The sequence below is a fragment of the Elephas maximus genome, chromosome 20, assembly GCF_024166365.1.
Source record: "Elephas maximus indicus isolate mEleMax1 chromosome 20, mEleMax1 primary haplotype, whole genome shotgun sequence".
NCBI lineage: Eukaryota > Metazoa > Chordata > Mammalia > Proboscidea > Elephantidae > Elephas > Elephas maximus.
This window is the reverse complement of record NC_064838.1, coordinates 60364303-60391287: the sequence shown is the minus strand read 5'-3', so window position 1 is coordinate 60391287 and position 26985 is coordinate 60364303. Positions and strand designations below refer to the sequence as shown.

The window sequence follows — 26985 nt, the reverse complement described above, 5'->3', positions numbered from 1 at the left end:
TCAGGGCTTACTAGGTGACAAGCACTTAGCTACTGTAGCACAGGTATTCCTCACAAGGACCCCAGGAGGCGCGGTTGTTATCCCCATTTTACAGAAGAGGAGACTGACGTACGTGGGGATCAGGTACCTTTCCCAAGATTACACAGCCAAACTGTGTGGCTTCAGAGCCTGTACTCTTAACCACTCACTGCACTACTTCTTGGAGCCCTGGTGACACAGAGATTAAGAGCTATGGCTGCTAACCAAAAGGTCAGCAGTTCGAATCCACCAGCTGTTCCTTGGAAACCCTAGGGGACAGTTCTACTCTGTCCAGTAGGGTTGCTATGTGTCAGAATCGCCTCAACAACAACGTGTTTGGTTTGGTTATACTGCTTCTTGGGGACAGTGGTCATTGGGTGGTAGAATTCTCGCCCCCAATCTGGAAGCCTCAAGTGTAATTACCAGCCAGTTCCCCCATGTGCAGCCATCACCCAGCTGTCAGGGGAGCCTTGCCTGTTGCTGTGCTGCTGAATCGGTTTCCATGGAGCTTCCAGACTGAGACACCTAGGAAGAAAGTCCTGGTGACCTGCTTCCAAAACTCAGACCTGGATCATACTGCAATGGTCAGATCCACAACTGAACACGGGGACGGTGCATGGCCCGGCAGCGTTTCGCTCCATGGGGCACGGGGTCTCTGCGAGTCCGGGGCTGACCCGACCGCACCCAACAGCAGCAATCCATGCTGCATCTCAGTAACGTCCTAGGCTCTTCGTTGGGGAGAACATGGGCTCTTTGCCATAACACGCGTAAAATAAAGAATGCCTCCCAGGTGCTCAGGATTGTGCCTGCACCAAACACACAGAAGCACGTCCACAAAGCCTTTTTCCCGTAGAGGTTCTATTGAACCAGATCTGATCTGGAGTGAAGAATGCTTAAAGGCGTTTTGAAGGAACTGTCATTCATTTTTACACCAAAGTCATTTAATTCAATGGGAACTATTAAGTCAGATGTCTGTAGTTTGTACGTTTCTTCTCCAGCCCTCTTTTATTGTGCTGTAAAATTTTGTTAATAAGCCTAGGAAGAGGAGGGGAGAAAGAAGAATTTAAAATATAGCCAAAATCAAAGAGCCTGAGAGCCAACCAACTCTCTGGTTGTGGCTATTTGTTTATAGTTGGAGGATCAGAAGTGACAGATTTAAGCAGAGCTCCTAGGTGCTTCAACTGCAGCGAGAAGAAAGTAAATCCCAGATCACGATCCTGAGAAGGGTCAGGTCCAAGCAGAAGGCAGCCTCAGGATTTTCAGTTTCAGCCTTTTCCAAAAGGTGTCACTCTAAGGCAGCAGTGAGGAGGTGGGAGCTGAGGTAGAGATAGAAATGTCAGATAAGAGTAATTGAAAAAATAAGATTAGTGGTCCTTGCTTTTCACAGACCCTTCAGCCCAGAGCATCGCTCTCAGAGAAGTTGCTACTACTGAGCAGGGAGGGTTTAAGCATTGACCTTTGCCATCTGATCTCAGAACGACCTTCTCGGTGCCCAGAGCAGAGCTGGGCCAAACCCCAGCTCTTCCCCCAGGACCAGTTCACATTCGGGTTTTGCTGTAAGCTGGGATCTGGGATTTCACTGGCTCCAAGTTCCGGTGCAAAGTGAAAACCACCGTTCTCTTGCACGCTTTCAGGAGGGATTAAGGCTTGGATGGAGAAAGACCGAAAACTAGGGTAATATTAAGGAAGAATAGCCAGTCTATTTTTCAAATATGGTTTTTAGGGCTATTAAAAAATTCCGAATCATTAACACAGAATGTATATCAACTCAATACTGACATATAATTTAAGGGAAAAAAAATGTGCTTTATCAAAATATTTGAAGATCAGTTCTTGCCAAGCAAGCTTCCTGAAAAGCCCAGGATCTCACCCCGCATCGGGAAGACTCACAGAGCCCGGAGCGGAGCTCTTGGCAGATAACTGAGAGAAGCTGGTTTTCAAATATTTAGTCAGACAACACAAATGTATGTGTAAGTTTAAGTCTGCACATGTTAATGATTTAAGGTCTTAAACAGGTCTTTTATTTTATTGTTTTAAGGCTCCACTGGTCACGCTAAAAGACCCGACAAATCCTGAGGAGTGGACTCTTTAGGAATACATTTGATGGTGTCATTATTCTTCGAATATACAGAGTTATGAATTATTCTAATGCAGTTGAATAGTCCTGGCAACTTAACCATGTTTTAAGACAGTTCGTATGACCTACGGCAGAGAATGACTAATAAAACCAAAAATGGCATATAATTATTTAGGGATTTTTAAAAATTTTTAATTGGTGAGGCCAAATTGAGATCTAGGTTAAAGAAACTTATGAAATTATTATGTTTTTGAGATGTAAGACTAAGCCAATATAGTTTAAAAGGTCATCTTAAATTTCTTGATATGGGATCACAGCTCTAACCCTGCCATTTTGGGGAGCCTTTGTTTTGAGGAAATTATTTTAAGTGGAACATCTTGAGTATTATAGAAGACTTCTGAGGTGACAGGGAAGCCAAAGTGTTCATCAAGGAGGACGTTTCAGGAATTAAACAGCCTTTTCTGAAGCCTTTGTTCTCAGGAAAGATCATTTTTTTTCCTGGCGAAAAGTTAATAGATGTGCTTTTAAAAGAAGCAAATGCTGTGTTAAATCAAGACAAATGGGTTGCTTGCCTGCTGGACATTATAGAAGCTAAACTTGGCTCCTAATCATTGTGATTGTCCACGTTGCGTTTCCCTAACCAACAGGACCACGGTGCCCCTCCGCAGCAGGGCTGCCCCCCACATGTTACATATATCATTTTCTCCTCCTGCCCACTGGTTTCTCTCATTGATTTCCTTTATGAAGGCCAACCGTGATCCCCGAGGGCAAGGCTGGCCACTCTTTTACTCACCCATCAGTTGGTACGTTTCTTCCATAGGTTTTTTTTTTTCTTTTTTTAAATCAAAACTGTAATTAAATAATTGTTTGATTCTGAGTTTCCCTGTCAATTTGGACAGCTTCTGAGGACAAGCCTGTTGCTAATGTCCGATGGACTGCTTGGCATATAGGAGATGCCCCGTATCCTGGAAGGAAGGGGGGAAAAGAGAGAGGGAGGGAGGAAGGAAGGAAGAAAGGAAGGGAGGAAAGACTGCATATCTCCCAGACCTCAGGCATAGTGTATGGATCGAAGACCCAGACTAAAAGCTGCTTCCTTTGACCCCAGCTGAGACACGGGGACATTGTTATTGTGCCATCCTGAAACTCATGGTTCCTGGTGCTCCTGGCAGTTGCTAGGTGGCAGTGAGCATGGGGCCCCATTTTTTTAGGAGCTGAGTAATGGAGCCCCCTCTCTCCATAGCAAAGTGAAGGTGCTTGAGGCAAGCAGAGAGCAAGAAGTTGAAGGGAGTTTGGTGAGGATGACGAGGGGCCCACTGATTTATGGGCTAGGCAAGTATCAAGTTCAGACTTACACTTCATCCATCATTGTGCTAAGCGGGTCAGAGGAGGGTGTTTCAGAATCACACCTGTGCTTTCCCCTCCCTCCCATTCCACAGGTATGTACTGAGTGTAGACACTGGTGCTGTGTCAGCTGCTGAAGGGGCTTCCAAAGTCAGAGGAGACGTGGTCCCTGCCTTCCAGGGGATTATAATCTAGTGTTAGCAACTAAGCCTATCCGTAAAATCATTGTGCAGAAATGTGAAGTGGTGTTTGATTAGGTGGCAGGAAGTCAAGAAGTCAAGTGCAGACAGTGAGAACTGAAGGCATTCAGGGTGCATAGAGTTAGCGTGGTCACAAGCCCATAACAGGGATGATGATAACTGTCACATGCTTGGCACTTCCAGGGTGTCTGACAGAGAGGGCTGGGTGTTTTGTGTGCATTATCCCATTTTATGCTTGTGACAACAACTCTGAGGTAGGTTCCATCTCATCACCATTTTATATTCTGTCCTTTCTCTATCCCTAGTCTCAATGCTCTTTCTTCTCTTCCTTCTTTCTCCTACTTTTTATTATACAGATCATCTTAGCTCATCCTTCAAAGTCCTTTAGCTTCACACTCAGTCTCACAAGTCCAGTTTGTGACTCACCTGCTAATTCTGAGTCATAAAATCGAAGAACAGACCTGGCTAAGAGACACTCTGTGGTGGCGGGAAGCTGATCAGGTTAGGCCATATCCACACTTAGGGCAGGGGTATGGACAGAGGCATGTGTGTATGTGTACATATATACACAAATATATACACTTCACATATGCATGTACAGATACATACACACATACACTACACATAAATATACGAATACATGCATATATATGCACACACATACATATACACTTACATACACACATATACTTCACATATACACGTAATATACATATATACACAAACTACACATGTACATGTACACATACACACACTACACATATACATGTATGCATGCATGTACTTCACATACACACACATATATACACATACGTACACTACACATATACATGTACATATACATACACTAGATATACATGTGCCTATATACATACAGATACATGTACACATATGCATACAGTACACGTAAACACACACATACACCTCAATGTATATACCTATACATGTACATACACATATACACACACATACATATACTACATATGTGCATATGCTAGGCATGTACATATACATGTACATATCTACACATATACATACAATACACTTATACATATATACACTCACATATATATACACAAATATACATACACTAAAAAACAAAAATCCGTTGCCTTCGAGTCGATCCTGACTCATAGCCACCCTATAGGACAGAGTAGAACTGCCATGTATGGTTTCCAGGGAGTAGCTAGTGGATTCGAATTGCTGAACTTTTGGTTAGCAGCCATAGCTCTTAACCACTGCAGCACCAGGGCTCCAAAATACACACCCTACATATATACATATACACGTTCATGTATGTTGTCATTGTTGTTGTTAGGTGCCATTGAGTTGGTTCCGACTCATAGTGACCCTGTGCACAACAGAACGAAACACTGCCTGGTCCTGCGCCATCCTTACAATCGTTGTTATGCTTGAGCTCACTGTTGCAGCCACTGTGTCAATCCACCTTGTTGAGGGTCTTCCTCTTTTCCGCTGACCCTGTACTCTGCCAAGCATGATGTCCTTCTCCAGGGACTGATCCCTCCTGACAACATGTCCAAAGTATGTAAGGTGCAGTCTTGCCATCCTTGCCTCTAAGGAGCGTTCTGGCTGCACTTCTTCCAAGACAGATTTGTTCATTCTTTTGGCAGTCCATGGTGTATTCAATATTCTTCGCCAGCACCACAATTCCAAGGTGTCAACTCTTCTTCGGTCTTCCTTATTCATTGTCCAGCTTTCACATGCGTATGATGTGATTGAAAATACCATGGCTTGGGTCAGGCACAGCTTAGTCTTCAGGGTGACATCATTGCTCTTCAACACTTTGAAGAGGTCCTTTGCAGCAGATTTGCCCAATGCTATGAGTCTTTTGATTTCTTGACTACTGCTTCCATGGCTGTTGATTGTGGATCCAAGTAAAATGAAATCCTTGACAACTTCAATCGTTTCTCCATTTATCATGATGTTGCTCATTGGTCCAGTTGTGAGGATTTTTGTTTTCTTTATGTTGAGGTGTAATCCATACTGAAGGCTGTGTGGTCTTTGACCTTCATTAGTAAGTGCTTCAGGTCCTCTTCACTTTCAGCAAGCAAGGTTGTGTCATCTGCATACCGCAGGTTGTTAACGAGTCTTCCTCCAACCTTGATGCCCCGTTCTTCTTCATATAGTCCAGCTTCTCGGATTATTTGCTCAGCATACAGATTAAATAGGTGTGGTGAAAGAATACAACCCTGACGCACACCTTTCCTGACTTAAAACCAATCAGTATCCCCTTGTTCTGTCCGAACAACTGCCTCTTGATCTATGTAAAGTTTCCTCATGAGTACAATTAAGTGTTCTGGAATTCCCATTCTTTGCAGTGTTATCCATAGTTAGTTATGATCCACACAGTTGAATGCCTTTGCATAGTCAATAAAACACAGGTAAACATCCTTCTGGTAATCTCTGCTTTCAGCTAGGATCCATCTGACATCAGCAATGATAGCCCTGGTTCCATGTCCTCTTCTGAAACCAGCCTGAATTTCTGGCAGTTCCCTGTCGATACACTGCTGCAGCCGTTTTTGAATGATCTTCAGCAAAATTTTGCTTGCGTGTGATATTAATGATATTGTTCTATAATTTCCACATTCGGTTGGATCACCTTTCTTGGGAATAGGCATAAATATGGATCTCTTCCAGTCAGTTGGCCAGGAAGCTGTCTTCCATATTTCTTAGCATAGATGAGTGATCACCTCCAGCGCTGCATCTGTTTGTTGAAACATCTCAGTTGATGTTACATCAATTCCTGGAGCCTTGTTTTTCGCCAATGCCTTCAGAGCAGCTTGGACTTCTTCCTTCAGTACCATTGGTTCCTGATCATATGCCACCTCTTCAAATGGTTCAATATCGACTAATTCTTTTTGGTATAATGACTCTGCGTATTCCTTCCATCTTCTTTTGATGCTTCCTGCGTCATTTAATATTTTCCCCATGGAATCCTTCACTATTGCAACTCGAAGCTTGAATTTTTTCTTCAGTTCTTTCAGCTTGAGAAACACCAAGCGTGTTCTTCCCTTTTGGTTTTCCGTCTCCAGCTCTTTGCACGTGTCATTATAATACTTTGTCTTCTCGAGAGGCCCTTTGAAATCTTCTGTTCAGTTCTTTTACTTCATGAATTCTTCCTTTTGCTTTAGCTGCTCGATGCTCAAGAGCAAGTTTCAGAGTCTCCTCTGACATCCATCTTGGTCTTTTCTTTCTTTCCTGTCTTTTCAGTGACCTCTTGCTTTCTTCATGGATGATGTCCTTAATGTCATTCCACAACTCGCCTGGTCTTCAGTCACTAGTGTTCAATGAGTCAAATCTGTTCTTCAGATGGCCTCTAAATTCAGGTGGGATATACTCAAGGTCATATTTTGTCTCTCGTGGACTTGGTCTGATTTTCTTCAGTTTCAGCTTGAACTTGCATATGAGCGATTGATGGTCTGTTCCACAGTTGGCCCCTGGCCTTGTTCTGACTGATGTTATTGAGCTTTTCCATCGTCTCTTTCCACAGATGTAGCCAACCTGATTTCTGTGTGTTCCATCTGGCAAGGTCCATGTGTATAGTTGCCGTTTATGTTGGTGAAAAAAGGTATTTGCAAAGAAGAAGTCATTGGTCTTCAAAATTCTATCATTCGATCTCTAGCATTGTTTCTATCACCAAGGCCATATTTTTCAACTACTGATCCTTCTTCTTTGTTTCTAACTTTCACATTCCAATCAGCAGTAATTATCAATGCGTCTTGATTGTATGTTCAATCAATTTCAGACTGCAGCAGCTGATAAAAATCTTCTATTTCTTCATCTTTGGCCCTAGTGGTTGGTGTGTACATTTGAATAATATTCATATTAACTGGTCTTCCTTGTAGGCGTGGATATTATCCTATCACCGACAGCGTTGTACTTCAGGATAGATCTTGAAATGTTCTTTTTGACCATGAATGCAACACCATTCCCCTTCGAGTTGTCATTCCCAGCATAGTAGAGTATATGATTGTCCAATTCAAAATGGCCAATACCAGTCCATTTCAGCTCACTAATGCCTAGGATATTGATGTTTATGTGTTCCATTTCATTTTTGATGATTTCCAATTTTCCTAGATTCATATTTCATAGATTCCAGGTTCCAATTATTACTGGATCTTTGCAGCTGTTTCTTCTCATTTTGAGTCATGCCACATAGCAAATGAAGGTTGCGAAAGCTTTACTCCAACCACATCGTTAAGGTGGACTCTACTTTGAGGAGGCAGCTCTTCCCCAGTCATCTTGTGAGTGCCTTCCATCCTGGGGATCTCATCTTCCAGCACTATATCAGACAGTGTTCCGCTGCTATTCATAAGGTTTTCACTGGCTACTGCTTTTCAGAAGTAGACTGCCGGGTCTTTTTTCCTAGTCTGTCATAGTGTGGAAGCTCAGCTGAAACCTGTCCTCCATGGGTGACCCTGCTGATATCTGAATACCGGTGGCATAGCTTCCAGCAACACAGCAATACACAAGCCCCCACAGTACGACAAACTGACAGACACATGGGGGATGTTCATGTATACACACGTACATATGTACACATACATAAACGTATACATATACACATACGTATATACACTCACATACATATAGTTGCACATATCCATAAGCCTACATATGCATATATGCATACACATATAGACATACCTGTACACGCAACACACTACATGTGTATATGTGCACATGCAGTACACATACACAGATATACATGTACATATGTACATACACATACAGTTCATGTATGTACACACGCACACATACATGTACACACTAGACATGTGCATATACACACATACAGACACGCTTACATATACATACATTGCACATGTACATATTACATGTACCTATATTTTTATACACACATATACATACGCTATGCATATACATATACACATACACCTCACATACACATATGTGTGTGCATGCATATGCATATATATACATACATGTGTAGTGTATATGTGTATAGTGTATGTGCATATACACAATACACACAAACACACGTGCTTTTATAACATGTATATACATATGCATTACACATATAGATATACATGTACATATATACACACATACATACATATATACACATATATATGTTATTTTCAATCCTATATATGTGAGAGGGGAAGGACCTGGGCTTAGGATAGTGAAAGTACCAGTAGAAAGAAAGGATGGACCCAAGAATTATTTCCAAAATAGAGCTGTAGGACTTGGTGATGGGTGAAAAATAAAACAGAAAGAAGAAAGAGCCAAATGTGGCTCCGTTTTAAACATGGGTGACTAATGGCACATTGGACCAAAATGGCGACTTTGTTAGGGAGTGGCCAGCAGGTTGGGAGTGTGGGGAGTTAGTGGTAGGAATTTAGTTTAGGCAGGTGTGTGCAAATCATGGGCTTGCTTTTGGTCATCCTAAATGTAAAGTGTTAGTTGTTTTTGTTGTTAGGTGCTATGGAATCGCTTTCTTACTCCTAGCTACCCCAAGTGACAGAGTAGAACTGCCCCATAGGGTTCTCTAAGCTGTGATCTTTACAGAAACAGATTGCCAGGCCTTTCTCCCAGGGAGCCTCTGGGCATGTTCAAACTGCCATCCTTTCAGTTAGCAGCTAGATACTTAACTGGCTGCAGAGCTGTAGACACAGCCTCAGTTCATCTCCTGAGGATTTCTGAGGATGAGGAAAATGTCTCTAGGATGGGGTCATAAGGGGAAGAACCCAATAACAGACTGCAGAAGACAAAGAACTTTCAAAAGACACAAAGGGTAATGGGTCCCCAATCAGAAGAGAGCTTGGACAGTAAAGCTTCAGAGAACCAAAAAGAAGGTTTGGTTTCAGAAGAACAGAATGCCACTCACCGTTAAAACTGTATTTCCAAAAGACTCTTCAATGACAAGGACAAAATGCTTATGATACATTAATTGAAAACTTTTACCAAATTTTATATTCATATATATTTATATATACCCAGAAACATATAGCACCTTGATTATGTATACACACATATATACAGTGAGATGAAGAAATTATGACCAAATGTTTATAATGTTTATCTCCAGGTGGCAGGATCTGGAGTGGATCTTTCCTAAAAAGAATGCTTTTTTTTTTTTTAATTTTTATTGTGCTTTAAGTGAAAGCTTACAAATCAAGTCTTTCATACAAAAATTTTTACACACCTTGCTATATACTCCTAGTTGCTCTAATGAGACAGCACACTCCTTCCCTCTACTCTCTATTTTCGTGTCCATTCAGCCAGCTTCCGACCCCTCTACCTTCTCATCTGCCTTCCAGACAGAAGCTGCCCACATAGTCTCATTTGCCTACTTGATCCAAGAAGCTCACCTCTCACCAGTATCATTTTTTCTGTCCTTTAGTCCAGCCCAACCTCTGTCTGAAGAGTTGGCTTTTGGAATGGTTCCTATCGTGGGCTAACGGGAGGTCTGGGGACCAGGACCTCCGGGGTCCTTCCATTCTCAGTCAGACCGTTAAGTCTGGTCTTTTTACAAACATTTGACGGCTGCATCCCACTGCTCTCTATTCTCTCAGGGGTTCTCTGTTGTGTTCCCTGTCAGGGCAGTCATCAGTTGTAGCCAGGTACCATCTAGTTCTTCTGGTATCAGGCTGATGTAGCCTCTGGTTTGTGTGGCCCTTCCCGTCTCTTGGGCTCATAATTACCTTGTGGCCGGTGTTCTTCATTCTCCTTCGCGCCAGGTGGGTTGAGACCCATTGATGCATCTTAGATGGCCGTTTCCTAACATTTAAGACCCCAGACGGCACTCTGCAAAGTGGGATGCAGAATGTTTTCTTAATAGATTTTATTATGCCAATTGACCCAGATGTCCCCTGAAACCATGGTCCCCAAACCCCCCACCCCTGCTACGCTGACTTTTGAAACGTTCAGTTTGTTCAGGAAACTTCTTTGCTTTTGGTTTAGTCCAGTTGTGCTGATCTCTCCTGCATTGTGTGTTGTCTTTCCCTTCATATAGAATAGTTCTTGTCTGCTATTTAATTGGTGAATACCCCCTCCCCCCGCCACTCTTAAAACCATCAAAGAATATTTTCTTCTCTGTTTAAGCTATTTCTCTTATAATAGTGGTCTCATATGATATTTGTCCTTTTGCAGCTGACTAATTTCGCTCGGCATAATGCCTCCCAGACTCCTTCAAGTTAGGAAATGTTTCACAGATTCATCATTGTTCTTTGTCGATACATAGCATTCCATTGTGTGAATATATCATAATTTATTTATCCATTCATCTGTTGTCGGGCACCTTGGTTGCTTCCATCTTTTTGCTATTGCAAACAGTACTGCAGTGAACATGGGTGTGCATATATCTGTTTGTGTAAAGGCTCTTATTTCTCTAGGTTATATTCTAAGGGGTGGGATCTCTGAATCATATGGTAGTTCTATTTCTAGCTGTTTAAGGAAGTGCCAAATCGATTTCCAAGGTGGTTGTACCATTTTACATTCCCACCAGCAGTATATAAGTGTTCCAGTCTCTCCACAACCTCTCCAACATTTATTATTTTGTGTTTTTTGGATTAATGCCAGCCTTGTTGGAGTGAGATGGAATCTCATTGTAGTTTTGATTTGCATTTCTCTAATGGCTAGTGATCATGAGCATTTCCTCATGTATCTGTTAGCTACCTGAATGTCTGCTTTAGTGAAGTGTCTGTTTATATCCTTTGCCCATTTTTTAGTTGGGTTATTTGCCTTTTTTGTTCAGTTTTTGCAGTATCATGTAGGTTTTAGAGATCAGTCATAGCTAAAAACTTTTTCCTAGTTGGTAGGTAATGTTTTTACTCTTTTGGTGAAGTCTTTGGATGAGCATAGGTGTTTGATTTTTAGGAGCTCCTAGTTATCTAGTTTCTCTTCTGCGTTGTTAGTAATGTTTTGTATACTGTTTATGCCATATATTAGGGCTCCTAGCATTGTCTCTATTTTTTCTTCCATGATCTTCATCATTTTAGAGTTTATTTAGGTCTTTGGTCCATTCTGAGTTCATTTTTTGTGCATGGTGTGAGGTATGGGTCTTGTTTCATTTTTTTGCAGATGGATATCCAGTTAAGCCAGCACCACTTGTTAAACAGACTGTCTTTTCCCCATTTAACGGACTTTGTCAAATATCAGCTGCTCATATGTGATGGATTTATGTCTGGATTCTCAATTCTCTTCCATTGGTCTATGTATCTGTTGTTGTACTAGTACCAGGCTGTTTTGACTACTGTGGTGGTATAATAGGTTCTAAAATCAGGTAAAGTGAGGCCTTTTCCTTTGTTTGTCTTTTTCAGTAATGCTTTACTTATCCGGGGCCTCTTTCCCTTCCATATGAAGTTGGTGATTTGTTTCTCCATCTCATTGAAAAATGTCATTGGAATTTGGATCGGAATTGTATTGTATCTGTAGATGGCTTTTGGTAGAATAAACATTTTTGCAATGTTATTTCTTTCTATCCATGAGCAAGGTATGTTTTCCCACGTATGTAGGTCTCTTCTGGTTTCTTACAGTAGTGTCTTGTAGTTTTCTTTGTATAGGTCTTTTATGTCTCTGGTAAGATTTATTCCTAAGTATTTTATCTTCTTGGGGACTACTGTAAATGGTATTGATTTGGCGATTCCCTCTTTGATGTTCTTTTTGTTGGTGTAGAGGAATCCAACTGATTTTTGTATGTTTATCTTGTATCCTCCTGCTCTGCTGAACTCTTAGTTTCAGTAGTTTTCTTGAGGATTCTTTAGGGTTTTCTGTGTATAAGATCATGTCATCTGCAAATAGAGGTACTTTTACTTCTTCCTTGCCAATCTGGATGCCCTTTATTTCTTTATCTAGCCTAATTGCTCTGGCTAGGACATACAGCACAGTGTTGAATAAGAGTGGTGATGAAGGGCATCCTTGTCTGGTTCCCGATCTCAAGGAAGATGCTTTCAGACTCTCTACATTTCGGATGATATTGGCTGTTGCCTTTGTATAAATGCCCTTTATTGTGTTGAGGGGTTTTCCTTCTATTCCTATTTTGTTGAGAGTTTTTATCATAAATGGGTGTTTAACTGACACTTTGTCAAATGCCTTTCTGCATCAATTGATAAGATCATGTGGTTCTTGTCTTTAGTTTTATTTATATGATGGATTACATTAATTGTTTTTCTGACGCTTAACCATCCCTGCATAGCTGGTATGAATCCCACTTGGTCATGATGAATTATTTTTTTTGATATGTTGTTGAATTGTATTGGCTAGAATTTTGTTGAGGATTTTTGCTTCTAAGTTCATGAGGGATATAGGTCTGTAATTTTCTTTTTTTGTGGTATCTTTACCTGGTTTTGGTATCAGGGATATGCTGGCTTCATTGAATGAATTTGGGAGTATTCCACTATTTTTTATGCTCTGAAATACCTTTAGTAGTAACGGTGTTAGCTCTTCTCTGAAAGTTTGGTAGAACTCTCCAGTGACGCTGTCTGGGCCAGAGCTTTTTTTTGTTATTGGGGCCTTTTTAATTACCTTTTCAATCTGTTTTTTTGTTAAGGGTTTATTTAGTTGTTCTACCTCTCTTTGTGTTAGTTTAGGTAGGTAGTGTGTCTCTGGAAATTCAGGCATTTCTTCAAGGTTTTCAAATTTGTTAGAGTATAATTTTTCATAGTAATCTGATATGATTCTTTTAATTTCATTTGGGTCTGCCATGATATCGCCCATCTCATTTCTTATTAAGGTTATTCGCTTCCTCTCCTGTTTTTTTTTTTTTGTCAATTTGGCCAATGGTTTATCAATTTTGTTTTTTTTTTCAAAGAACCAGCTTTTGGTCTTGTTAACTCTTTCAGTTGTTCTTCTGTTTTCTCTTTCATTTAATTCTGCTCTAATTTTTATGATTTGCATTCTTCTGGTGCCTGAGGTTTCCTTTCGTTGCTGTCTTTCTATTTGTTCACGCTGTAGGGATAATTCTTTGATTTTGGCCCTTTTTCTTGTATGTGTGTATTTATTGATATAAATTGACCTCTGAATGCTGCTTTAACTGTGTCCCAAAGGTTCTGATAGGAAGTGTTTTCATTGTCATTGGATTCTATGAATTTCTTTATTCCGTCCTTAACGTCTTCTATAACCCAGTCATTTTTGACCAGGGTATTGTTCAGTTTCCAAGCATTTGATTTCTTTCCCCTGCTTTTTCTGTTATTGATTTCTACTTTTATGGCCTTATGGGCAGAGAAGATGGTTTGTAGTATTTCGATGTTTTGGATTCTGCTAAGGCTTGCTTTATGACCTAATATGTGGTCTATTCTAGAGAATGCAGTAGAAAAGAAAGTATACTTGGGTGCTGTTGGGTGGAGTGTTCTGTATATGTCTACGAGGTCAAGTTGGTTGATTGTGGCATTTAGATCTTCCGTGTCTTTGTTGAGCTTCTTTCTGTATGTCCTGTCTTTCACTGAAAGTGGTGTGTTGAAGTCTCCTACTATAATTGTGGAGCTGTCTGTCTCACTTTTCAGTGCTATTAGAGTTTCTTTTATGTATCTTGCAGTACTGTCATTGGGTGCATAAATATTTCATATGGTTATATCCTCCTGGTATATTGTCACTTTAATCATTATATTGTGTCCTTCCTTATCCTTTGTGGTAGATTTAACCTTAAAGTCTATTTTGTCAGAAATTAATATTGCCACTTCTGCTCTTTTTTGGTTGTTGTTTGCTTGATATATATTTTTTTATCCTGTGAGTTTTAGTTTGTGTCTGTAAGTCTAAGGTATGTCTCTTGTATGCAGCATATAGACGGATCGTGCTTTTTCATCCATTCTGCCACTCTCTGTCTCTTTATTGGTGCATTTAGTCCATTTACATTCAGCGTAATTATGGATAGGTATGAGTTTTTTTTTTTTTTATGAGTTTAGTGCTGTCATTTTGATTATTTTTTTTTGTCTGTTGTTGACAGTTTCTTTTTCCCACTTAATTTTTTGTGCTGAGTAGTTAATTTTTATATATTGTCTTTTTCTCGTATTGGTGTTGATTTTGTTTCTGCAGTCTCTATTTTTTTTTTCTTGTATTTTATTTTGATGAGTAGGACTGTTAATCTCCTTTGTAGTATTTACCCCTGTTTTTCTAAGTTTAAACCTAACTTTTATTTCTTTATTTCACCTTGTCTTCCTCTCCATATGAAAGACATATGACTACATTTCTTAGTCCCTCTTTATTGTTTTAATGTTGTCTTCTTTTACATGATGACATCACTGTTTCCCTGTTTTGAACATTTTTTGTAACTTTGATTTTATTTTTGTAATTTCCGTATCTGGGTTGACATCTTATTGCTCTGTCCAGTGTTCTAGTCTTGGGTTGATACCTGATATTATTTGATTTTCCAACCAGAGAACTCCCTTTAGTATTTCTTACAGTTTTGGTTTGGTTTCTACAGATTCCCTAAAATTCTGTTTATCTGGAAATGTCCTCATTTTGCCTTCATATTTGAGAGACAGTTTTGCTGGTTATATGATTCTTGGTTGGCATTTTTTTTTACTTCAGTGCTTTATATAAGTCGTCCTATTGCCTTCTTGCTTGCATGGTTTCTGCCGAGTAGTCCAAGCTTATTCTTATTGACTCTCCTTTGTAGGTGGCTTTTCGTTTATCCCTAGCCACTCTTAAAATTCTCCTTATCTTTGGTTTTGGCAAGTTTGATTGTGATATGTCTTGGTGACTTTCTTTTGAGATCTGCCTTATGTGGAGTTTGATGAGCATCTTGGATAGATATCTTCTCATCTTTCACAATACCCAGGGAAGTTTTCTGCCATCAAATCTTCAGCAGTTCTCTCTGTATTTTCTGTTGTTATCCCTCCCTGTTCTTGTACTCCAATCACTCATAGGTTATTTCTCTTGATAGAGTCTCACATGATTCTTAGGGTTTCTTCATTTTTTTTTTAATTCTTTTATCTTTTTTTCAAATATATTAGTGCCAAGTGTTTCATCTTCAGTCTCACTAATTCTGCCTTCCAGTTCCTCAGTTTTGCTCCTCTGACTTTTTATTGAGTTGTCTAATTCTGTAATTTTATTGTTAGTCTTCTGAATTTTTGATTGATGTCTCTCTATGGATTCTTGCATCTTATTAAATTTTTTGTTATGCTCTTGAATAATCATTTTAATTTCTTCAACTGCTCTATCTGTGTGTTCCTTGGCTTGTTCTGCTATTTGCCTGATGTCTTTCCTGATCTCATTCCTGATGTCTTGGAAAGTTCTGTATATTAAGCTTTTGTATTCTGCATCTTCTAATTCCAGGAATGTACCTTCATCCAAAAGATCCCTTGATTCTCTGTTTTAAGAGCTGGTTGACACTATCATGGTCTGCTCCTTTATGTGATTTGATATTGACTGTTGTCTATGAGCCATCTATAAGTTATTGTATTAGTTTATTTTATGTTTCCTTACTATGTTCTAGCTTTTTGCTTTGTTTTGTTTTGATATGCCTAAATAGGCTGCTTGAGTAAGCTAACTTGATTATTTTCACCTTTGAAGCTCTAATGTCCTGTCACCAGATGGCTAGAGCTGTTATCAGGTACATGAACCAAGGAGTGCATCCAGTTTTCTTGTGTGGATTCAGCTCAGGTGTCCAGGTAGTTGGTCATAAAGTGTGTGGTACAGGCTCTGTCCTACAGTTTTAGAGGGGCAGGGGTGATTGGTGTAGGTACAGGTATCTGGTTACAGCAGGGGGTCACATTCTGAACAAGGCAGGCGTCTGACAACCATCCCCAGAATGTCTGTGAGAAAAGTGCATCCCTGTTCCCTAGAGTACCCAGGTGGGTGGATTCTGCAGACGGACCATGGAAACCCAGTGCTTTTGGTTGTAAGGACTGGGAGGTACCAGTTATCCTTGGACTCCTGTCACGGGTGGTTAAGTGATATGGGTGGAGCCACCAGTCCTTAGGCCCCTGATGTAGGTAGGTGAGGACCCTGTTTAATAGGCAAAGCAGTGTCAAATATCAAACAGCCACCTCTCCACTGCACAGCTGAAACAGTTGCAGTCTGCCAACAAGGGCCTTTCCTGCTGAAATAGGCCTACAGAGGTCCATGCAGCAGGGAATGGTATTCAAAGTCCACGGACCGTTTATGCCTGGACAGGAGCTGCTTCTGTCCTGAGCTCCCCAGCTTAGCGGAGCTGGCAAATTATCTTTTCCTCTCCAAGGCTGGGAGAATGGCTCAGGTTGCTTAGCAGGACCTATCTGAGGCCCAGGGAAAACGACAGCCACTGAAGCCAGCTTGGGGACTGGTGGTGCGGTAAAATATACGGAAGAACTTAGCTTTTGCCTAGAGCACCGTTCTTCTTTGGTTCTGGAGGTGTGAGTAGGCTGTGTGGCTGGCTGTCTTTCCCTGAGGAAACTGTGTTCAGAGCCCCGCCACAGTCACTCCAGGGAATGGTGCCTGCAGGTTCACAGTGATTCATGTCTGGCAACTCCTCTCTGCTTCTGAATCATCTCTCCCTCCTCCTACCGCTCAGTCTGTTTTCTGACTTTGCCTTTGATGTTCAGAGCTCCTTGCTTGTCATAAATACGATCATTTCACTTGTTTTTTTGGGTCTTTGTTGTAAGAGGGATAACCGGAAGCATCCGATGACTCCACCATCTTGACCTTGCCTCTAGAGTTTTCGAGAATGCTATTATTTAATCTTAAATGAAAAGGCAATTTAAAAAATGATCGTATCTGTATCTTTCAGATTCTTTTCAATGAATGGACATTATTCTTATTATTAGGGGAAAAAAAACATTTTTTGGTAGGAGAAAATGAAGAAATGACTTACGGTCTACATCATCTCATTTAATGCCCACAAAAATCTTGTAGGGTAAGCAACACAGTTCCCTGTTACAGATGAGAAAGCCGAAGCTGAATGTGATGGGGGAACTTGTCTCAAGTGCAGTTAGTAAGTGATAGAGCCAGGATTCGAATCTGGTGGGTTTTGGTTTGGTTTTTTGTTTTTAAGACACAAACTATATACACTTAGCCAATTAAAATGCTGCTTCAAAGAAGGGACAGAAGGAGTTGGGGGGAGCATTTAGTTATGCAAACTCACATAAAAAAAAAAAAAAGACACTTGGCAAGAAGGAAGTTACCAGTGACGTTCAAGAGTAGAGTTCCTAAGAATTAAAAAGCAGTTTCCTCTTGATGGGGAGAAGACTTGTGGGGAAATGGAGGCAGGTCTAGAGCACATGATAAGAAGTTTGACACTTCACCAGTCAAGATGGAGCAGATTATGCTAGGGTAACAAACAGCCTCCTAATCTCAGTGAGGTTACCCCACAAAGGTTCATTTCTTGCTCTCCTGATTTGGCTTAGCATGGAGCTTCATTGTCATTGCTCAGGGACTCGGACTGGTGAAGGAAGACCTTGAAATAGTCTTCTGCAGTCACCATGCCAGCACACAGGGAAGGCTGGAGTTGATCACTAGCACCTGCATGCTTCTGCCTGGAAATGGCAATTGTTTTATTGGTTTAAGCCACACCCAGCTTAAAGAGTGTACCTACCATGTGCCCATAAGGAAGAGAACTGGAATATTGTGAACCACCCTAATGATCACTGCAGCAGGGAAAACCTTCATGGCTTTTTAATGCTCCTGTTCTGGTAGCAAAGGACACGGTTTGCAGAAGTTTGGAATGTTAAATATAGAAGGTACTATGGCATCAACTAGTTCAGCCCCCCCAATTTACAGATGAGCAAACTGAGACTTCAAGAGTAGAATGACGATTTGCACAAAGTTACAGAAAGAAACAGTTGTCACACTAAGACTGGAATGGGTTATCTGATGCCGGTAGCCCCACCTGGTCCTCAGTATATGTACTATACTACTCACTGGCCAGGGACACATGACTTGGGAGGAGTGGGAGCCTGAGGAAGGCTTCTTGTGACCTGGGAAGTTACTTAGAGACCCTGCTTCCAAGGTGTTGAGAATAGCAGTCTCACCTGATACCAGGAGCTGTCATTGTTGGAAGTCAATAACATCTCCGTCAGTAAAATACCTACATTACATTCTTTAGGTGCTAGGTCTCTCCGTCTGGTAGTTGCTGAAATGACTGGGGCAGCCTGCAAATCATTATTTCAAGTATAATTGTTAAAGTTGGGTTAATGTAAAACTAGGTGGTATGTGCTCCAGACAGCCAGGTGGCAGGTGAACTTAAAACTTGGAGACCCAGTTGAGTAGCTCTGTGTCTGTAGATTGCAGACAGGTTGGGTTCAATTAATGAGAGATCTAGCAGGGAAGAATCCAAGAGGTTCTTTTCTCTGAGAGCAGAAATAAAGATCAATTCCCGAAAGAAAAAGAGGTCGTGAGGACATACACCACCCTGTGCAGAGGGAGAGCCTGACTGTAACTGGTTGGTCCTTGGAATGTCCATAATTCTGATCTTTTTTGATACTGCTATTATTAACCAATTTGCACTTGACTATGAAACTAACGGTTGGCAGTTCAAACCCACCCAGCAGCTCGGTGGAAGAAAGGCCTGGTTGATCTGCTTTCATAGAGGTTACAACCAAGAAAACCCTATGGAACAGTTCTACTCTGCAACACGTGGGGCCACCATGAGCTGGAATCGACTTGATGACAGTGGGTTTGGTTTTAGTTTTGTACTGAGTATATCAAAATAGGGAAGAAAAAGAAAAGGAGGAAAACAAAGTCTGCTTCAGGTTCATCACGTATTGCTTCTTTGAAGAGCTTCTATTTACGTTTGTGATATTCTATGGATTTATATGAGAAACTGGAAAGTATATGACTGCTTTTTAAGATTTCATATGTTTGTAACGTTAGGGAATAATGCTGAGTAGACTATAATTAAACAGGTGTGGTTCTGTGACTTGAGTAAGTTATTCTTCCTTTTCCTTGCTTTTTAAACTCTTTTTGGCTTTACCTCTGATTTATATAACATAGCATTAAATTTCTTCTTTTTATCAGGACAAAATGGAGGGGTTTGTGAATCTTAAAAGCATGTAATTTACCTTGGATGTGAACGATAATGCTTATTCTGAATAAATTCCATGTAAAACTGCATAAATTGTGTAGAAAGTCTTTATGAATTGGAACCTAACATGTCATTGACACATTTTGAAGGGCGCTCTGTTGACTTTAGTGATGGATGAGACCCTTCTGCCAAGTTCAGCTGGAAGGGGTGACTTAGAAACCCAAACATCAGCTGTGGAATCTAGAAACTTCCTGGAAACACAGTTTTGAATCAGCAGGGTGGATGAAGCCTGCATCTGTGTGAGGGATGGCATTTCACCAGGTTGCTCCACGGAAGTCTTTAGGACAGAACCATAAACACCAGCCCTCTTTGTTGTGTGCTTACTTTTAAAGACCCCCCCATGGTTTGGGGAGGATAAGGCCTTGCTTGGGGCTTTCTGGTCCAATTTTTTGGGACCTGGCTGAAAACCCTGGTTATTTGATAGTCTGGCATATTTCTATGTTGTATTAGCACCCTATAAAAGTTACATGTCATTTATTTCAAGTTTAGAACCCTCTCAAACTTCAGGGGCAAACCAAACTTGAACCTCTTGTGGCCGGAATTCTGTTTACCTTTGGCCAAACCTTGTTTCCTGAATCTAAGGCAGAGAGATGAGGTGCGAGGGGTCTCACGAGGCCCCTTGGACATCAAATCACTTTTCCCAAAGAAGGTTTTGATAGGTTGAAACGTGAATGGATCTGAAACACGTAGGTTAAGTTCCTGTCAGTGTACTCTGGGGCCTACAAACAAAATTAAATTATGCCAGGCAGAATGCATTTTGAGTGTTGCCTTCCACCAGCTTTGAGAAAGCATTTGAGATTTTTGCCAAATGCAGGTTAAAATTGGGTCAAGCCACTCACCCCCCCCCCCCACACTTCTGATGAGTATATTAAATCGTTTCTATAAAGTTATTGGGCAATCCAATTGAATAAAGACCTTGGAGTAATGTGGTTGTTTGTTGTCCACATTTGTTAAGACATTTATTTTTAATCAGTGACAAAGAGTGGGCTCCAAGACACAGTGATCCTCTTGTGTTTACTGCCAGAGCACAAGCTAGCAAGGAATGCCTTTCGCTTGAACGGAGAAGAAATAACACATCGAGGTCCCTGTGCCTTTCAGATAGAAGAGCTGATGAATGCGTTGGAGAAGACCAGACAAGAGCTAGATGCCACCAAAGCACGCCTTGCCTCAACGCAGCAGTCCCTGGCTGAAAAAGAAGCACATTTGGCCAATCTTCGGATAGAGAGGAGGAAACAGCTGGAAGAGATTCTGGAGATGAAGTGAGTACCCATGGTGGCTTTCCTTGTCTGTCTCTTGTAACCCCTCTTTGCCTGTGGTAAGGGTGAAGGAAGAGCTCAGAAAAGGAATGATTTAGCTAATATTTGACTGGTCATTTCTGAGGCTTTGTTTCTTAGTTCTTTAATTATAGCTTCAGTGTCTCTATTTGCATATTGGTTATTTTTTAAAAAATCCAGCATAAGATTTTGTGCATCTGTGTTCTGCATACAGTGGTGGTCTTCCTAGATCTGTAGTAAAGGTCTGAGCCAGCCAAGAGACAGAGGCCTTGTTAAGCACAATAGTAATTTGAGTGCTGCTCAGAGTTAAATGGAAACTTTTCTGAGGAGGTATTTCCTAATCGTGACTATAACCTTGCTAATTATATTCTTTTCTCTTGTGTACAATGCCTCACTTATATTGGCTTTCATGGAGTCTCAAGGTTCGCACTTCTTTGTTGAAAATTCAGTTCTCTGATTTGCTGGACTGATAAAAATGGGCTTGGAAATCGCCCCAGGATGGGGTAGGTAAAGGGGGAGACTGGAGCCAGTGACTTTCTCTATTTAATCGATAAAGTGCAGCTGTGTACTGAGAAATGGTCCTTCCTGGGGCCCTGTGATGGACCCACAGTCACCTAGCCCTTAATTCATTCTAAAAATGAAATAATATCACAGAAGAATATAGGACAGAAAATTACACAAAGATTTTAGAAATGATCAGTTGCTATATATCTGATTCTAAAGAAGTAGGCAACTAGAACTTGAAGCAGCATTTCTAAGTTATAAAATGAAATAATCACTAAGATATAATTTAAATCCAACTTCCTTCCACAATAAGGGGAAATGTACATAATTGTGGTATCTTAAGCCTGTAACAGAGACTTTGAAATTGTGGCTAAGTATGGAAGAGTGACCTTATCCTGACCCAGCAAGTCTTACACATGGTTAACATTAAACCAAGAAGGCTTAGATCATGGAAAATATGGAATGAAATATTTTGAAGGATTTAATAATAAGGACAAAAATTTTATTCCTGTCAACTACCTCAGTTTCTCCAAGACCAGAGAGTAAGTAGTTTTTTTTCCACATATAAACTTCCATTTTTCCTAATAAAAGATATAATAAAAGCAGATATTATTATCCTCAGCTTAGAGGTGAGAGAACTGGGACTCAGAGATTTTAAATAATTTCCTTAAGATCATCGGCCATGATTAAAACCAGAGTCTTCAACCTCGGGTTCCCTTTTTTGTAACACATTTTCTCCTGGAGCTTATGTGAACTCCACCAAGTCCAGAACTTTTGTCTGTTTGAGTCACTGCAGTAGTGGCTCTGTCTAGAGCAGTGCCTGGCATATGGTAGGTGCTCGATAATTTCCCCCATGTGTCTGTCAGTTTGTCGTACTGTGGGGGCTTGTGTGTTGCTGTGTTGCTGGAAACTATGCCACCGGTATTCAGATACCAGCAGGGTCACCCATGGAGGACAGGTTTCAGCTGAGCTTCCACACTAAGACAGACTAGGAAGAAGGCCCCGGCAGTCTACTTCTGAAAAGCAGTAGCCAGTGAAAACCTTACAAATAGCAGCAGAACATTGTCTGATATAGTGCTGGAAGATGAGATCCCCAGGCTGGAAGGCACTCAAAAGATGACTGGGGAAGAGTTGCCTCCTCAAAGTAGAGTCGACCTTAATGACGTGGATGGAGTAAAGCTTTTCGGAGCTTCATTTGCTGATGTGGCACGACTCAAAATGAGAAGAAACACCTGCAAATATTCATTAATAATTAGAACCTGGAATGTACGAAGTATGAATCTAAGAAAATTGGAAATCATCAAAAATGAAATGGAATGCATCAACACCAATATCCTAGGCATTAGTGAGCTGAAATGGACTGATATTGGCCATTTTAAATCAGACAATCATATAGTCTACTATGCTGGGAATGACAACTCGAAGAGGAATGGTGTTGCATTCATCGTCAAAAAGAACATTTCAAGATCTATCCTGAAGTACAACGCTGTCAGTGATAGGATAATATCCATGCCTACAAGGAAGACCAGTTAATATGAATATTATTCAAATGTACGCACCAACCACTAGGGCCAAAGATGAAGAAATAGAAGATTTTTATCAGCTGCTGCAGTCTGAAATTGATCGAAAATGCAATTAAGATGCATTGATAATTACTGCTGATTGGAATGTGAAAGTTAGAAACAAAGAAGAAGGATCAGTAGTTGGAAAATATGGCCTTGGTGATAGAAACAATGCTAGAGATCGAATGATAGAATTTTGCAAGACCAATGACTTCTTCTTTGCAAATACCTTCTTTCACCAACATAAACGGCAACTATACACATGGACCTTGCCAGATGGAACACACAGAAATCAAATTGACTACATCTGTGGAAAGAGACGATGGAAAAGCTCAATATCATCAGTCAGAACAAGGCCAGGGGCCAACTGTGGAACAGACCATCAATGGCTCATATGCAAGTTCAAGCTGAAACTGAAGAAAATCAGACCAAGTCCACGAGAGACAAAATATGACCTTGAGTATACCCCACCTGAATTTAGAGGCCATCTGAAGAACAGATTTGACTCATTGAACACTAGTGACTGAAGACCAGGCGAGTTGTGGAATGACATCAAGGACATCATCCATGAAGAAAGCAAGAGGTCACTGAAAAGACAGGAAAGAAAGAAAAGACCAAGATGGATGTCAGAGGAGACTCTGAAACTTGCTCTTGAGCATCGAGCAGCTAAAGCAAAAGGAAGAATTCATGAAGTAAAAGAACTGAACAGAAGATTTCAAAGGGCCCCTCAAGAAGACAAAGTATTATAAAGACATGTGCAAAGAGCTGGAGACGGCAAACCAAAAGGGAAGAACACGCTTGGTGTTTCTCAAGCTGAAAGAACTGAAGAAAAAAATTCAAGCTTCGAGTTGCAATAGTGAAGGATTCCATGGGGAAAATATTAAACGACGCAGGAAGCATCAAAAGAAGATGGAAGGAGTACACAGAGCCATTATACCAAAAAGAATTAGTCGATATTGAACCATTTGAAGAGGTGGCATATGATCAGGAACCGATGGTACTGAAGGAAGAAGTCCAAGCTGCTCTGAAGGCATTGGCGAAAAACAAGGCTCCAGGAATTGATGTAACATCAATTGAGATGTTTCAACAAACAGATGCAGCGCTGGAGGTGCTCACTCGTCTATGCCAAGAAATATGGAAAACAGCTTCCTGGCCAACTGACTGGAAGAGATCCATATTAATGCCTATTCCCAAGAAAGGTGATCCAACCGAACGTGGAAATTATAGAACAATATCATTAATATCACACACAAACAAAATTTTGCTGAAGATCGTTCAAAACCGGCTGCAGCAGTGTATTGACAGGGAACTGCCAGAAATTCAGGCTGGTTTCAGAAGAGGACGTGGAACCAGGGATATCGTTGCTGATGTCAGATGGATCCTGGCTGAAAGCAGAGAATACCAAAAGGTTGTTTACCTGTGTTTTATTGACTATGCAAAGGCATTCGACTGTGTGGATCATAACAAACTGTGGATAACACTGCGAAGAATGGGAATTCCAGAACACTAAATTGTGCTCATGAGGAACCTTTACATAGATCAAGAGGCAGTTGTTTGGACAGAACAAGGGGATACTGATTGGTTTAAAGTCAGGAAAGGTGTGTGTCAGAGTTGTATTCTTTCACCACACCTATTTAATCTGTATGGTGAGCAAATAATCCGAGAAACTGGACTATATGAAGAAGAACGGGGCATCAGGATTGGAGGAAGGCTCATTAACAACCTATGTTATGTAGATGTCACAACCTTGCTTGCTGAAAGTGAAGAGGACCTGAAGCACTTACTAATGAAGGTCAAAGACCACACAGCCTTCAGTATGGATTACACCTCAACATAAAGAAAACAAAAATCCTCACAACTGGACCAATGAGCAACATCATGATAAATGGAGAAAAGATTGAAGTTGTCAAGGATTTCGTTTTACTTGGATCCACAATCAACAGCCATGGAAGCAGTAGTCAAGAAATCAAAAGATGCATTGCATTGGGCAAATCTGCTGCAAAGGACCTCTTCAAAGTATTGAAGAGCGAAGATGTCACCCTGAACACTGAGGTGCGCCTGACCCAAGCCATGGTATTTTCAATCACAGCATATGCATGTGAAAGCTGGGCAATGAATAAGGAACACCGAAGAAGAGTTGACACCTTTGAATTGTGGTGTTGGGGAAGAATATTGAATATACCGTGGACTGCCAAAAGAATGAACAAATCCGTCTTGGAAGAAGTGCAGCCAGAATGCTCCTTAGAGGCAAGGATGGCGAGACTGTGTCTTACATACTTTGGACATGTTGTCAGGAGGGATCAGTCCCTGGAGAAGGACACCATGCTTGGCTGAGTACAGGGTCATGGGAAAAGAGGAAGACCCTCAACGAAGTGGATTGACACAGTGGCTGCAACAATGAGCTCAAGCATAACAACGACTGTAAGGATGGCGCAGGACCGGGCAGTGTTGCGTTCTGTTGTGCATAGGGTCGCTGAGTCAGAACGGACTGGACGGCACCTAACAACAACAACAGTAATTGTTGAATGAATGGGTAGGCTGAATGCTATGGGTTGGATTTTACATAGTTAAGAAGAAAAATATTCCAAACACCCGTGACATTTTCACCTTGGTCAATAATCAATAAATTTGTTACTAGTAATATATTAACAAGACCAGTACATTGATTCCACCAGCCTTTATACTTCTTCTGTTCACCTAACCCTGTTTGGTCTCGTTGTGTGTTGTTACATGTCAAGTTAAACCCACTTTCTTTCATTGTTCCCCAGCTGTTCCCAAGTTAACTCTACCTCTCCCGAAGTGATTTATTATGCCATTATGAAGGAACTCTCTCTCATTACTTCCTGTTTATAAAAAGAGAGTATACTTTCATCATTTTGAGAGGACAAGTAATGGTAGAATGTGCTGGTTTTGGAGCCCTCAGACCTGAGTTAGACTCTTGAAGCTTCCATTTGGTGGTTGTGTGAGTCGGGGAGACTCACCTTAACCTGCTGACCCTTCAGTTTCGCCCTGTACCGACTTGTGTGGGGGTGGTTGTGAGGAGAGGCACTCAGCAGAGGGCTTGGCACAGAAAAAATGATACGTCAGCCAATGAAAATATGTCATTTGTTTAGTATACTTTGTGAAGAGTATCATTTATCTAAAATTTGGATTTATTTTTCTAAAACATATAAACCTATTTCATGTGTATGTTTTCCCACTTAATTTCATGATTTCAGATAGCACCTAACTAAGACCTCTTCTGGTAAATTGCCACATTATTGCTGAAGTGCTTAATCTGCTGCCACTGCAAAATAAACACAGAATTCCTCTGTCAGTTCCTCTGGTAAAAGGTAACAAAGCCCTGCTTCATTAAGCCCAGTCTGAACCCCATTCACTGTGTGACTGGCCCAGAAGCCTCGACTTATAGGTTCCATCCCCAGCACTATGGGGGACATGGGTACAGAGCAGTTACATTGACTGAAATCCCAATTAGATTCATCAGCCTCTTGGGACATTCAAGTCAACTCACTGGTTTGACTGATCTTGATTTTTAAGCTGAGCTGACCAATTATTGGTTACTTGGTAATGACTGAGTCAGCATAGTTAGTGGGGACAATTAATCGGCTCATGTCATCGTCAGTATTCATTGCCCTGTGCCAAGCATGGCCGGTATTTCATTCAACTGGCAATTATGATGCAAACATCTTTAGGCCAGGTTTACCCAGTGTCTTAGTTAACTAGTGCTGCTGTAACACAGATACCACAAGTGAGTGGCTTTAAAGAAGAAAAATGTATTTTCTCACCTTGAGGAAGCTACAGGTCCTAATTCGGGGTGTCAGCTCTAAGGGAAGGCTCCCTCTTTCTGTTGGGTCTAGGGAAAGATCCTTGTTTCTTTCAGCTTCTGTAGCCCAGGCATTCTTGGGTTCCTTGGCAGTCTTCATGTGGTGTGCTTGCTTGTCTCTGTGTCTGTGGTGCTCCTTGTAACTCAGAAATGATCAGGTTCAGGACACACCCTACACTGATAAAAAAAAAAAAAAAAACACTG

At 40.9% G+C, this 26985-nt stretch overlaps 1 protein-coding gene across 7 annotated transcripts in view; it reads left to right on the top strand.

The window, feature by feature from the left end:
• The window catches only part of ERC2 (ELKS/RAB6-interacting/CAST family member 2), a 1130613-nt gene that overhangs the window by 687769 nt on the left and 415859 nt on the right, over window positions 1-26985 (top strand). For all 7 annotated transcript variants that reach the window (XR_007514402.1, XM_049862256.1, XM_049862252.1 and 4 more), the window contains one exon: window positions 20717-20877. Coding sequence is in view for 6 of the 7 variants with exons in the window: in XM_049862256.1 (XP_049718213.1) it covers window positions 20717-20877 (161 nt within the window). In the remaining variant the exon portion in view is untranslated. The remainder of the gene's footprint in view (window positions 1-20716; window positions 20878-26985) is intronic.